This window comes from Babylonia areolata, chromosome 21 (assembly GCF_041734735.1).
Source record: "Babylonia areolata isolate BAREFJ2019XMU chromosome 21, ASM4173473v1, whole genome shotgun sequence".
Lineage (NCBI taxonomy): Eukaryota > Metazoa > Mollusca > Gastropoda > Neogastropoda > Buccinidae > Babylonia > Babylonia areolata.
In genome coordinates this window covers 52955394-52970393 of record NC_134896.1, presented here as the reverse complement: position 1 = coordinate 52970393, position 15000 = coordinate 52955394, and the positions used below count along the sequence as shown (strand labels likewise).

Sequence of the window (15000 nt, the reverse complement as noted above, 5' to 3'; positions counted from 1 at the left end):
TATGACCGTTTTTGTTTATTTACCCCGCCATGTAGGCAGCCATACTCCGTTTTCGGGGGTGTGCATGCTGGGTATGTTCTTGTTTCCATAACCCACCGAACGCTGACATGGATTACAGGATCTTTAACGTGCGTATTTGATCTTCTGCTTGCATATACACACGAAGGGGGTTCAGGCACTAGCAGGTCTGCACATATGTTGACCTGGGAGATTGTAAAACCCGGGACCCTCAGACTGACAGTCCAACGCTTTAACCACTCGGCTATTGCGCCCGTCAAGCCTTTTACAATTTGGCTTTAAAATTGATGAACCTGGTTATAGCCTGTCAACAGTTATATATATATATATATATATATATATATATATATATATCAGTGCTAGTTTTACTGTATCTTTTCATGGTGTTCCTGATCATTTACTGGGTTTGATATCCTTTTGATGGTGTTCCTGATCATAATTATCCTGAATGTGATTATAACGAGCCTGTGATTACACAAACATATTTCCATATGGATTGATCAAGTAGACTATTTCTAACTTGAATTTGATTTAATTTAATTCGATTTCATCTGACTGATTTCAACCAACATGTCCACTACTGACGGTCCTTTTAAAATAAACTCAGCTGTTCGGAGTGGAGTGACTCACTAAGGATGATATCCAGCAGTTCATTGATGGCCTCCTCAGTGAACTGGATGCAGGTGGGGCACAGGTTGATGCCCACCTGGTCGTTACGGAGAAGGGCGGACAGGTGGGAGAGGTTGGAGCCACCTCGCGGAGCACGGGCCGCCCCAAGGGCCAGAACTGTTGCGAGAACCACTGCCCACTTCTGCAAACACGCACACGAAAAAACAAACAAACAAAAAAAACAAAACAAAAAACAAACAAACAAAACAAACCACTTCTAATACTTGAAACAATCGGACTTAATACTATCAAACATCGTTAATGGATGTATGATGTTTCACGTGCATCACCACCAGTGAATAACTAAGAACTCAGAACTCAAAACGTTTTTATGTATCGACAATAGTAAGCTGTTTTCTCGCTTTTCCGGCTTCATCCTGAAGGCAACTGATATGCTCATCTCTAATTCTAACATAACCATAGAAGAACACACACACACATGACCCCTTTTTGGCGTCGCCACGGCTTAGTAATTTGATTGAGTGCCGCCGTGCGGGATACCACACCAGCAGAACATACGGGGGTGTATGGTATTTCGGTATGCTTACAGGCTAATAATTACGTATATACTGTTTCCGTAGGCCAACAGGCTAATACGTATAACTCCACTGGACACTATTGCATCATTTCGATTCCACGCTTCAGTACATAGGCCTTTCTCTCGGTCCGACATAAAACAGTGCAAAAGCCCACGTATACTCCTGACATTGTGAATCAGTCTTACCATTGTTCAAGACGGAGTCACCTTATCCCGATCAGATCAGTTTTGAGCAGTGTGCACAGTGCCCTGACTCTTTAAATGTCAACAGGCTGTAGAGATGATTAGCAGATCGAGATAACACGGAACACCGGCAGTCTTATCTGTATGAGTGGACATGAAGTTGTCGGAAAGTCTGTCTCGGTGACCTGTTCTTTTCTTTTTTCTTTTCTTTTTGTTGTTCTTCCAATTCCACACACGTTATATGTTCAAACCGGCGCACAATGACTGATCAAATCCAAGGCCATGAATTAGTTCCATGGATTATCATAACAACTTGAAACGCAACAACACAATGCAACCTGACTACAATTGAGTGGGCTACCGACTCAAGCAAGCCGGCTAAGAAACCAGCGCAACACAACTGACACAGCACAGCACAGCACAGTGCAGCATTGCACAGCACAGCACAACACAACACAGCACAGCACTGCACAGCATTGCGCAGCACAGCATTGCGCAGCACAGCACAGCACTGCACTGCACATAACTGCACAGCACAGGACAGCACAACACTGCACAGCACAACACAGCACAGCATTGCACTGCACAGCACAACACAACACAGCACCGACAGCACAGCACAACACAGAATTGCACAGCACAGCACTGCACCGCCAGCACAGCATTGCACAGCACAGCACTGCACCTCCAGCACAGCACAGCACAGCAAAGTATTATAGCATTACAGTTTTGCACAACATGACATTGCACAACAGATTTGCACGGTACAGCACAACAAATACAACATCACACAACGTAACAGAAAAAACGTTTGTTTTAACTGTTATCTTACCAGCTGAGAAAATGGGGGTGAGGGGGTGGGGGGTGGGTGTGTGTGTGGGGTGGGGGGTAGGGGGGTGAAATGGGATGTGTGTGTGCCGTGTGTGTGTGTGTGTGTGTGTGTGTGTGTGTAAAATCTGTATGTCTGTTTATGTGAGTTTCCGTGTTGTACGGGTCAGTGCTGTCATGCAGCACCTCGTGTTCGTCAAAATGCACACGTTCAGGTTTCGTGGATGTGACAGAGCGAGTTTCGAATGCCTGTGGCCAGAGGAAGAACGAAATTTTGTTTGTACATTTCGAGTACCTGTGTGAATGTGAAAATGTTTTGCACGTGGTAAGTGTGGGTGAATCGTGAGCTGTGCATGTTCATGTTTGTGTGTGCGTATATGTATGTGCTGTAGTGTCAGTCTGAATGCATCAGAGCTCGGGTGATGTGATGTGGTCTGTGTGCCTTGAATGTTCCGAACATCAGGTGGGAAAATTTATTTTATTGTTTATTCGAAATGTAACTAATGATTGAATAGTTTGTGAATATAGTAGTTTTTGCTGTTTTGAAATGTTTGCTTTTTGATAAATCAATACTTTTTTGTGTATTTGTGTAATTTATAAGACGTGACTCATGAATATTGTATTGTTAACTGGAAAATTGTATGAATGCATGAGTTTTGTGAAAGAGTAACAAATATAATAAGATAAAATAAGGGAACAGTAAATGAAGGGGGAACATTGAAAATTAGCTAGGAATAATTCAAATGGAGTGCCAAGAGCTAAGAACTGAAAAAAGTGTTGTCAGGGCTCCATGTGACTGGCCACGGAGTGGAGGGACCTTGAACTGTAATGTTCACTGAGGAGGTGCCCGAGTTTTCCCACGAGTGAGTGGGGTGGACACTACCGTGAGCAGGCTGCTGTCCAGCCTAGGACTGAGGCGAACCTGGGGTCAGGTTTTTGCAAAGAATTTGACTTGTGATAGTCAAAGACATTTGTTCCTGTGTTTCTTGAGATTTTTTTTTCCAGGATGAGAGAGAGCGAATGAAAGGTTTTTTTTTTCTTGGTTTTAATAATTATAATTGGCTCAGGGAAAAATTCCTTGTGTCTGTTTTTTTGTTTGTTTACTGAGAGAGTGAGAGACTGAAGACTGAACTCGCAAAAAAACATTTCTTCCATTATCTTGTCTGTCTCCTCACCCACTTAGTAACAGTGGAAGACTGTTATGAAAAGAACTTTGGCCCTGGTTACACACTTTATTTTGGAACACGGTCTCAATAGGGCGACTGATGTAACAGCCAGCAGGCTATTTTGGTCAGTTTGTTCTGATTAAACACGCATGCCTACAACGATTATCCGGAATCCACCAACAAGGTCAGTAACAACGGAACTTCGTGAAAGACTACTCGATCATGGCATTCTGAAATGATCTGATCGTCACAATGTCTGACATCAGTTCACCATTGTATCAAAGGCAGTCAGGGATTGGTGAGCCGGGCAGTTTTACCCCCATCGGTAATGGTTAACCCTCAACTTTGACATTAGTCTTTAACTCATTCGGGACCAGTCACACAGTCTTCTCCCTTTCTTCAGTTCCCCATCACTAGCGGCCCCATCTGATGTCCGCTGCCGGGGTGTCTGAATGGCCCAGCCTTTAGCTTTTGTTCAGTGTTAGAAATATGGTATACTTTGTCTTCATCCACCTCGATGTACACCGTACTAAGAACCTTCCGCCTGTAACATATTAATCAGTGGTGTCAGTAGCCGCGGTGAAACGTTGTCGCCGTCGCTTCTTTTGACGTTCGTACAGAAAGCGTCAATCAAATGAATGGAATGGAATGTAAGCAAAAACATTCATATTCTTGTCTTGTGTGAAGCGTCTTGCATTGATTTGCACTTACTGAAACATTTCCTTTTTTTTTTTATCTGAGAAATAAACATAATTATTATATCTAAATATGTGACGATATCAGAACTGTTTTCTTTAACTTCCTTTTTTTTTTCTCAAGGCCTTGGTGACTGAGTAAGCGCCTTGGGTTATGCTGCTGGTCAGGCATCTGCTTGGCAGATGTAGTGTAGCGTACTAGTATAGATTTGTCCGAACGCAGCGACGCCTCCTTGACTGAGCTACTGAAACTGAAACTGAAACTAACTGCCTGATCTCAGTTGAATCAAGATGCCAGTCATAATATTATGACCACAGTGTGTGCTCTATCGCGACGTTCCACATCCTCTCGAACGACTATAAACTGCTTTGAAATCAGTAATTGAAAACATTTTTTTAAGGATTTACTGTCGCTTTGATTTTAGCATTTATCATTAAATGCGGATTCTCGTCTCGGCAACACATACGTCTGTCCTCGCCGGTTTCGTGTTTGTTTGCCTGTCTCTTACTTAGACGGGTGTTAGCTGTTTCAGCGGTTTCTCAAGGAGGCGCCCGAGTCACTTAATACTGCGCTCGGGCAAATCCATATAAGCTGTACACCGGCCACATGCGGTAAGCATTCTCTGCCAGACTAGCAGAATAACCCAACGCGCTTGGGAGGAAAATGGGCGAGACGGTGGGATTCGAACCCAGACCCTCGATCATGGACACTGTGTTGGCAGATCATCGCCCTCACCGGGCCATTCTGCTCTTCCTGAAGTCTGCCGCGGACTGGAACTCAACTGAGCGTCTTGTAGCCATTCTGATGACACGATAAAGCAAGGTCCTATGCGCCGGCAGCACGCACTCAGTTCAGTTAGCGCACTGAAAAAGAACCTATGGCAACAAAACTGTTGTCCTCTGGCAACATTCTGTAGACGAAATCGGCCACTCTGATAGAACTGAACACACGCACACACACACACACACACACACACACACACACACACACACATATATATATATATATATATATATATATATATATACTCTGACACACACACACACACACCAGTATAGACAGATAGACAGACAGACAGACAGACATACACTGACACAGACAGACAGACAGACAGACAGACAGACAGATATCATTCTACTATCCAGGGGTGTCCCAGCAAAAGCTTCCTCCTTGCAGATGTGTAGCCGTTCTCTTTCACTTCTTTTCCCGACTGTTGAATTGAGACTGATGATAAGCATTCTTCATCATTTCACTGATTAACTTTTCTTTGACTTTGACTTTGATGCCGGGTTTACGTTGTAGGAGCCTAGTCGGCTATATACACAATGGGGGGGAGAGAGGGTGGGCTTTGGCTGTAGTGTAGCTTCAACACAGCGCGCATGCTGCTGCCACTGTGATGGTGGTCCTGCACCTTGCCAGCAGCTGGTCGTCGTTTAGATTTTTTCTTTCTTTCCGTTACACGACCAACATCGACTTGCCGATGACTCTGTCGTGGTTCATGCATGCTGGGTATTTTCGTGTTTTCCATAACCCACCGAACACTGACATGGATTACAGGATCTTTAACGTGCGTAGTTGATTTTCTGCGTGCGTATACACACGAAGGGGGTTCAGGCACTAACAGGTCTGCACATAATTTAGTAGGTCTTTACATACTTTGACCTGGGAGATCGGAAAAATCTCAACCCTTTACCCACCAGGCGCCGTTTCCGAGATTCGAACCCAGGACCCTCAGATTGAAAGTCCAACGCTTTAACCACTCGGCTATTGCGCCCATCATTGTACCAGTCTACACTGAGCTGTTCTAATAAAGAACTGACGAGTTATTAAATTGTTCTTGTTCTTGTTTCTGGAACTTATAGTGTTCTGTTTCTCCTTCTGGTTGACCTCTCCACAACAAAAGTATTGCTGGAGACAAAGTCAGCAAAGCGTCTTGGCTGGATGTGGCGTCTTTTTTTTTTTTTTTTTTTTTATGAACCGGCTGGTCATATGGCTGGCACCGACCCCTCCCGGCAACCACTCGTTTTAGGAAAGAGAGACTGAGGTCTTGTCGTCTCTCTTGCAGGCTAGGAGGTTGTAGATCCTTTAGCATAGTTAAGACACAGCCAGGTTATTTATTTCTGTAGTCTCCTTTGATGAGTTTATAAAAAAAAAGAAATAGAAAAAAGAAAAAAAAGTAACCCCTTCTGACCAACTGGACCAATAGTCAAGACCTCATCTCCTGAATTTACACGTGAAAAGCAAAACAGAGTTTTAGTTTATTGAAAACAAAACAAAAAACAAAACAAAACAAACAAACAAACAAAAAAATGGCTGCGGGTCACACAGAGAGACCTTGGTGTGCAAGTGGAGAGAGTTGACCGAGTCAACGTGACGGAAGTCATGTGACAGTCACCAAGGTGCTTCATTTGCATATGCTTGTTTAGACATGGCGGCTCTAACTTGAAAGACTCAAACCCCTGAATTAATCCAAGTTGTGCTACAATTTTTTGTGTGTGGAGGAAACACACTCTTGAATAAGCAAGCAGACATGGCCACCAAAGGAGACTACAAACTGGATCTGAACACGGACAAGCGAAATGTCTTCGTCACTCAGTTACACGACAGGTAAGGAGAAAGCGGAGCCGCGATTACGGCGTCCGTATCGAAGCGTATAAATCATGCATGGTGTTTTCACTGCTCGGAAAGTGGTGTTGACACGCGAAGTGCAAGCGGCTGTTAACCTTTGCAATTAGAGTGCGTGACAGCTGTATACGAAATCTGAGATAATGGTTGGACTGTTTGTACAACTAAGGGTCGTGATTCAATGATACGCACGCTTTTATTTTGACAGCATGGGCTCATTCGAAACGTGCATCGTTGTGCCTTCTTTTCGTCCGTTCAGCTCAGGCGGTTTATACCTGTGCGGCCATGTACATTTCGCATTGTCACTGATATTAAAACAGACTACCTCATGCAGTGTGCGTGCATGCAAGTGTGTGTGTGTGTGTGTGTGTGTGTGTGTGTGTGTGTGTGTGCATGCAAGTGTGTGTGTATGTATATATGTGTGTGTGTGCATGTGAGTGTGTGTGTGTGTGTGTGTGTGTGTGTGTGTGCATGCAGGTGTGTGTGTATGTATGTGTGTGTGTGCATGCAAGTGTGTGTGTGTGTGTGTGTGTGTGTGTGCATTTGTGTGTGGTGCATGCATGTGTGTGAGTGTGTATGCATGTGTGTGTGTATCAGTGTATGTGTGTGTGTGTGTGTGTGTGTGTAGTAATTTTGCATAAACACACACACACACACACATATACATTCAGATAAAAGCAATAAAAAGAAAAAAAAAAGAAAAGAAAAAAGGATGGACAAACAGACGAATGGACAAACAAATAAACAGAGTATATATATATATATATATATATATATATATATATATATATATCTGTGTGTGTGTGTGTGTGTGTAAAAAGAATCTCCTTTATTTCAGTCACAACTTTCTATTTTGCTTCACGACAGAGAAGACGAAGACGACGTGTCAGCGTTCCCAGTGGTCAAAGAATCAGGAGACAAACTGATCGAAACCGGAATCAACACACTGCAGAGAACTCTCCTCCTCAAGAAGGAGGTGGAAGTGGAAAAGGTTGATGTGGAGCTGGAGGCAAAGCGACATGAGTTCCGTTCTCGTATGGAGGCGTGCGCCCAGCGGCAGGTGGAGGTGCAAAAGAAACAGCAGCGGGTAGGTGTAATGACTAGGCGCTAATGTAGCTGTTATGCCGGTCTGAAAATGAAATGTTTTCGTGCGCCTGTGTAGTTCCAGAACTAATTGGCTGCTTAGTCTACCAGAAGCATTCTGACCCTTTGAGGATGAAACCTTTGTTTTGATAGTTGGTGTCTTCAAAGCGGTCTGGGCATCCCCTTCATGCAAGCAACATATCTCCCAGACCCTATGATAGATTCCTTTCTTCTAGAATACTCAAATCTCAACTTCATGAGTTAGAAGAAACTATAACTAAATGAAACAGAACTGTGTATTTGTATGTTTTGTGTGAATGCTAGCACAAAAACATGATAGTACTTACTACCTGTATTAAAAAATATTAAAATATTCCATGTATTTTTTGCCATTGTATTTATTGAAGGTGTACATTACATAAAGGAGCACGGTATAAGTTCAAGTTTATTGTTGCTCAAGGTTTTTAAAATTTTATAAAGACTTTGTGTTTATGATTAATGCTGTTTTTGGTTTTTTTAATTTTTTTTAAGACTTTGTATGTATGATTAATGCTGTATTTTGTCTTGTTTCTCAAATTAAAATGTTTAAACGGAAACACAATTAAAATCTCTCAACAAGTTAGAAACGATCAAGAAATATTCACCCAAAATAGATGCCCAACCCATGCCACACTGACTCTGAAGTTAGAATTAATTCTCTTTGGTAATGATGAAGAAACAAAAGCAGATGAAACTTTGGATATGATAACCCTGTTTGCCAAACTGATTTGTTTATGGATGCAAATTGTATAAGATGCAACCAATCATAGCAAAATTTCAAACAGACCCAAATAATGAATATAGACCAAAAAAAATCAAAAAAAAAAAAAAAAAAAAAAATCAAAAAAAATCATGGCATCAAAACAGTTTGAACTTTTGTAATCATGCCAAACACCATGTTGAACATGACTCATGACTTTTTTTCTGCATTACCTTGTTAACTTATCCAAATAAAAAAAGAGAAAATACAAGAGAGGCAAGGCCTTCAAGACTCACTTGTGATACACTTTAAAAAAAAATCCAAGCTTTTTATGTATTGAGTATAATGTCAAAATGTAATGTTTAAGATGAGAAAGATCAGTTTAAAGCAAATTAACTCCCCTAGCATTAATTACAGAGTAATTTCCCTTTTTTTACTATCTGCACTAAAACGTTTGCAAAATAAATAAAACTTCCATGCTTAGCAAAAGAAGTTCCTGTTTGAACAAAAAATGATAATAATGACTGCTCTTGTTGTTGGGTCAGAATATCAGATCAAAGTGCCAAGTTTAGAGAATACAAAAAATATAAATATAACAGTAAATGCAGTTTGCATATAATTAGGCTTCATTTTTTTGTTTTTTTTTGTTTTGTGCCCATCCCAGAGGTGCAATATTGTTTTAAACAAGATGACTGGAAAGAACTGAATTTTTCCTATTTTTATGCCTAATTTGGTGTCAACTGACAAAGTATTTGCTGAGAAAATGTCAATGTTAAAGTTTACCACAGACACACACACACACACACACACACACACACACACACAGACAACCGAACACCGGGTTAAAACATAGACTCACTTTGTTTACACAAGTGAGTCAAAAAGGGGAAATCATATATAAACAAGTAAAAACTTTTATTTTTCCACAGATGAAGGACAGAGTGAGCAAGTTTGAGAAGTTCATTCAGGAGAATGAGGCAAAGAGACGAAGAGCCATCCAGAAATACCAACAGGAAGTGAAGCTGAAGGACCAGAAAATCAGCGAGTATGATCTGCTCTTGGAACAGCTGGAAGAACTAAAGGCCAGGTATGTAAACATATTGTTTGTATTATCTCTGCTGCTTGGGCTGAAAAGCTAGGCTTGTGTGTTGTTTGTGTCCTGAAGACGTGGCTACAGAAAATCAGCGAGTATAATCTGCTCTTGGAACAGCTGGAAGAACTAAAGGCCAGGTATGTAAACATATTGTTTGTATTATCTCTGCTGCTTGGGCTGAAAAGCTAGGCTTGTGTGTTGTTTGTGTCCTGATGACATGGCTACAGAAAATCAGCGAGTATGATCTGCTCTTGGAACAGCTGGAAGAACTAAAGGCCAGGTATGTAAACATATTGTTTGTGTTATCTCTGCTGCTTGGGCTGAAAGGCTAGGCTTGTGTGTTGTTTGTGTCCTGATGATATGGCTACAGAAAATCAGTGAGTATGATCTGCTCTTGGAACAGCTGGAAGAGCTAAAGGCCAGGTATGTAAACATATTGTTTGTATTATCTCTGCTGCTTGGGCTGAAAGGCTAGGCTTGTGTGTTGTTTGTGTCCTGAAGACGTAGCTACAGAAAATCAGCGAATATGATCTGCTCTTGGAACAGCTGGAAGAACTAAAGGCCAGGTATGTAACATATTGTTTGTATTATCTCTGCTGCTTGGGCTGAAAAGCTGGGCTTGTGTGTTGTTTGTGTCCTGATGACATGGCTACAAAAAATCAGCGAATATGATCTGCTCTTGGAACAGCTGGAAGAGCTAAAGGCCAGGTATGTAAACATATTGTTTGTATTATCTCTGCTGCTTGGGCTGAAAGGCTAGGCTTGTGTGTTGTTTGTGTCCTGATGACATGGCTACAAAAAATCAGCGAGTATGATCTGCTCTTGGAACAGCTGGAAGAACTAAAGGCCAGGTATGTAAATGTATTGTTTGTATTATCTCTGCTGCTTGGGCTGAAAAGCTAGACTTGTGTGTTGTTTGTGTCCTGAAGATGTGGCTACAGAAAATCAGCGAGTATGATCTGCTCTTGGAACAGCTGGAAGAGCTAAAGGCCAGGTATGTAAACATATTGTTTGTATTATCTCTGTTGCTTGGGCTGAAAAGCTGGGCTTGTGTGTTGTTTGTGTCCTGATGACATGGCTACAGAAAATCAGCGAGTATGATCTGCTCTTGGAACAGCTGGAAGAACTAAAGGCCAGGTATGTAAACGTATTGTTTGTATTATCTCTGCTGCTTGGGCTGAAAAGCTAGGCTTGTGTGTTGTTTGTGTCCTGATGAAATGGCTACAGAAAATCAGCGAGTATGATCTGCTCTTGGAACAGCTGGAAGAACTAAAGGCCAGGTATGTAAACATATTGTTTGTAAACAAGAAAGAAAAAAAAAAAAAATACAGCGATCAGAGAGGTCTTTGTAACAGTAATGCGATGTGTTATCGTATGAAGATACAGTGATGAAAGAAAAAAAGGGGGGGGGGGGATGTCAGCGGACGTAGAAGACAATGGTAACATGGCTGGGCTTGAAATGACTGCAGCTCTGCGCTCAGCATAAAGATGAATGACATAGCAAAACGTGTGTGTGTGTGTGTGTTTGGGGGGTGGGGGGGGGTGGGGGGGCTTATGTTTCTGTGTATGTGTTTGTGTCTGTGACTTTATACATTGTCACTAAAAACCATAAAATGATTCATGTGTTTGATTGTGTAATGAACTATATAATATATATATCAACATAATCACCTATATCTGTTATTGTTTATGTTCACATTTTCCCCCCATCTATTCTGAATGTCATAATGAATTTAAATACATACATAATAAAACGGTGGTCGACCCAAGAAAGTCCAGGAACAAAAAACAAAAACAAAAAAACCCAAACATATTGTTTGTATTATCTCTGCTTGGGCTGAAAAGCTAGGCTTGTGTGTTGTTTGTGTCCTGATGTCGTGGCTACTTACATATAGCACCTGCCCTCAGTCAGAGACCAAGCTCTAAGCGCTTGACAAACACACAGTCATTTGCACAACAGTTTGTGTGCGTGCATGTAGTGTGTGTGTGTGTATGTGTGTGCATGCATGCATGCATGCATGTGTGTGTGTGTGTGTGTGTGTGTGTGTGTGTGTGTGTGTATGCATGCATGCTTCCAAAAATGTATGCATATGGATGTGTTTCGTGGGATGTGCATGCATATGTGTATGTACACCTATAATTCTATGTGCTTATGAGCTGTAATAGAATTCTTGTGTGCACATTGTGTGTGTGTGTGTGTGTGTGTGTGTGTGTGTGTGTGTGTGTGTGTGTGTGTGTGTGTGTGCATGTGAGTGAGTGAGTGTGTGTGTGTGTGTGTGTGTGTGTGTGTGTTTGTGTGTGTGTGTGTGTGTTCCAGACATGAGTACCTGGCCAATAAGCTGGTGAAGTACAAGAAATTTGAAGAGTATCTGATGCGGGTCATTGAAGCCATGCCAGAAGGTGGGTAATAATAAACGGTGACTGTCTCTGGATTACAGCGTGGGGGTTGGGTCAAAATATATAATGACTGTCTCTGGATTACAGCGTCAGGGGTGGGTCAAAATATATAATGAATGTCGCTGCAGAATATATAATGACTGTCTGTGGATTACAGTGTGGGGGTTGGGTCAAAATGTATAACGACTGTCTCTGGATTACAGCGTGGGGAGTGGGTAAAAATATATAATGAATGTCTCTGGATTACAGGTAAGAGGAAGGTGGCAGAATGGTTAAGACGCTCATCTGCCAATATAGAGTTTGTGAGGATGTGGGTTTAAAACCTGCTCTATCCCTTTCTCCTAAGTTTGACTGGAAAATCAGACTGAGCGTACAGTTATTTGGATGAGACGATGAACTGAGCTCCCCTGTGCAGCGTACATTTGGCACACTGAAGTAGAACCCATGGCAACAAATGTGTTGTAATCTGGCAGAATTCTGAAGAAGAAATTCACTCTGATAGGTACACAAATGACGGGCGCAATAGCCGAATGGTTAAAGCGTTGGACTTTCAGTCTGAAGGTCCCGGTTTCAAATCACGGTGACGGCGCCTGGTGGGTAAAGGGTGGAGATTTTTACAATCTCCCAGGTCAACATATGTGCAGACCTGCGAGGAGCAAGGCATTGTCATGTAATCCATTTGTTGGTGTAGGGCTGCAAAACTTCTCAGTTGAACCAGATTTCTGGATCAAGAAAAAAAACAGGGGTGGGTGGGGGTGGGGGGGGAGTGATTGGTTAGATGGGGTGAGGATGAAGCAGAGAGACTTAACAATCAGATTTCACATGCACATGCATGCATGTAAACCCCCCTGCATGTACCCCTGTGTATGTGCATGATGCACGCAGGTGCATTTACACACTATGACGAACAATATGTGCAGAGCCAGACCCCTAATTTTATACTGCTTAAAAAGAAATAGAAAAGAAAAAGAAAAAGCAGACAGAAAGAGGACAAATGATAAACAGCCATGAGATGATCTGTGTCTTCTATGAATCCTCTCTCCCCCTTTTTTTTTCTGATATAAATTGATTATGACTTTGAAAGTTTTGAAACTTCCATCATTCATCACTCTTTGTTTTTTAATTTATAATCTGCAGAGTTCCATTTTAAGAATGTATACAAACATTACATAAGACATGTCATGTTATCTTCATTCTTTATTATTATTATTATTAATTTTTTTCATTTATTTAATTATTTATTTATTTATTTATTTATTTGTTTTTTGTTGTTTTTTAATTTGTTTATTGTATTCTTCTTCTTCTTCTTATTGTTAGTAGTAGTAGTAGTAGTAGTAGTAGTAGTGGTAGTGTGAAGCAGGATTGAGTCTGTTGGTAATCAAATGCAGTCATTCACTTAACTTCATCGACTTCAGCATGGAAAATAACACGGTCAGTTGTAAGTTTAGAAGTGGAATTGACCTTGACTTTCCATATGATTGGCAGGACATGAAGGTGAAACTGACTTTGACCTTCAGTGACCGACAGAACATGAGTTTCCGACTGAAAGATAATGGACAAGACCTACATGGATGGTGGGGAGGGTTGTGGTTGTGGTGGAGGGAGGGATGTGGAGGGTTAATCAGATAAAATATGATCCTGTTGCCGTGGCTACTAGATATATGCCTGTACCCTGACACACTTTACCACATATCTTATCTGAGTGAACCAGTTTTCGCCCTAGGAGGGAAACAGGGTCATGTACAAGTTTGTGTTTTTGTGCTGCCAGTCTCACACAACACAACACAACACACACACACACACACACACACACACACACATACACGTACACACACACACAAACACACACACACACCCAGCATGATTCTGTGAAATCTACAAATTCTGACAAATTGTGTATAGTCTGTTCATGCCTACATGCTGTGAGTAATGCAAATCTAAGCCGAGAGAGAGAGAGAGAGAGAGAGAGAGACAATAGACAGACAGATAGAAGATAGTTGGAGAGAGAGAGAGAGAGAGAGAGAGAGAGAGAGAGAGAGAGAGAGAGAGAGAGAGAGATCACACACACACACACATACAGAGGCAAACACAGAAACAGAGAGACAGAGACAGAAAGGGAGAGAGAGAGACAGAGAGAGAGAGAGAGGGACACAGAGACAGAGACAGAAAATAAGAAATCTGTGTCTGTGAACAGACTACCTGCCGTCGTCAGAGGACAAAGTGAAGGGTCTGATGATGCGACATCGCACGCTGAGCGAGTCCAACATGGATCTTATTGAGAACGTGGAGTTCATGCAGGACGAGGTGGGTACTTTGGGTTGGGCTTCCTTTGTCGTGTTCACCTTTTAACTCATTCTCCTCCAGGTACGAGATAACTCATACCATGATTACTTCCCCTGTGGACCAGGTACGAGTATTCTTGTACCAACACACTATTCTAATTTCGTTCATTCTTGCTTGGTGTAGTTGGCGTTTTTAAACTGGACCGTTTGGTGATTCCAGAAGTATGAAAATGAAGCTTTGTTTGAGGGATTAAATCAACAATTTTCCATCTTTTTAAGCTGTTTAAGTGAACCACCCTGTTTTTTTTTTTCCTGCAGTGATTTCATGACGTAGTGTTGGTCCAGGGGAGCTGAAGCAGGCATGTAGTTGTGGTGTAGAATGAGTTAAAAGTCAGGGTGACAGCCTATCCATCAGACAGTAAAACAAGTATGCTTACAGGCAGATAAAAAAAAGATGCACTATGGCGTCTCGCTTTCTCCCCTGAGAGAGAGCAGTTTGAATTTCACACACACAGAGAGATATGCCATGACTAATAGTGGTACAGTTCAATACAATGCAATACAATACAAAGTAGTGCGGTGTAGTGCAAAGTAGTGGCTCCCTGTGGACTGCTGACGCTGGGACTGCGACGGACGAACCCGGGTGTGGCCGTGTATGGGAGAAATCTAAATGAGCGGCGTGG

The 15000-nt window shown here is 41.8% G+C and overlaps 2 protein-coding genes across 2 annotated transcripts in view; one reads left to right on the top strand and one right to left on the bottom strand.

The window, feature by feature from the left end:
* The window catches only part of LOC143295722 (countin-3-like), a 7949-nt gene extending 6382 nt beyond the window's left edge, over positions 1-1567 (bottom strand). The window contains exons 1-2 of the mRNA XM_076607345.1: positions 1412-1567; positions 649-829 (exon numbers count right to left, since the gene is read on the bottom strand). Of these exons, the coding sequence (XP_076463460.1) occupies positions 649-829; positions 1412-1414 (184 nt within the window). The 5' untranslated portion in view covers positions 1415-1567. The remainder of the gene's footprint in view (positions 1-648; positions 830-1411) is intronic.
* A 4967-nt stretch (positions 1568-6534) lies between these two features.
* Positions 6535-15000, top strand: part of LOC143296391 (coiled-coil domain-containing protein 42 homolog) — a 15251-nt gene continuing 6785 nt past the window's right edge. The window contains exons 1-5 of the mRNA XM_076608281.1: positions 6535-6705; positions 7591-7810; positions 9475-9632; positions 11956-12038; positions 14230-14339. Of these exons, the coding sequence (XP_076464396.1) occupies positions 6629-6705; positions 7591-7810; positions 9475-9632; positions 11956-12038; positions 14230-14339 (648 nt within the window). The 5' untranslated portion in view covers positions 6535-6628. The remainder of the gene's footprint in view (positions 6706-7590; positions 7811-9474; positions 9633-11955; positions 12039-14229; positions 14340-15000) is intronic.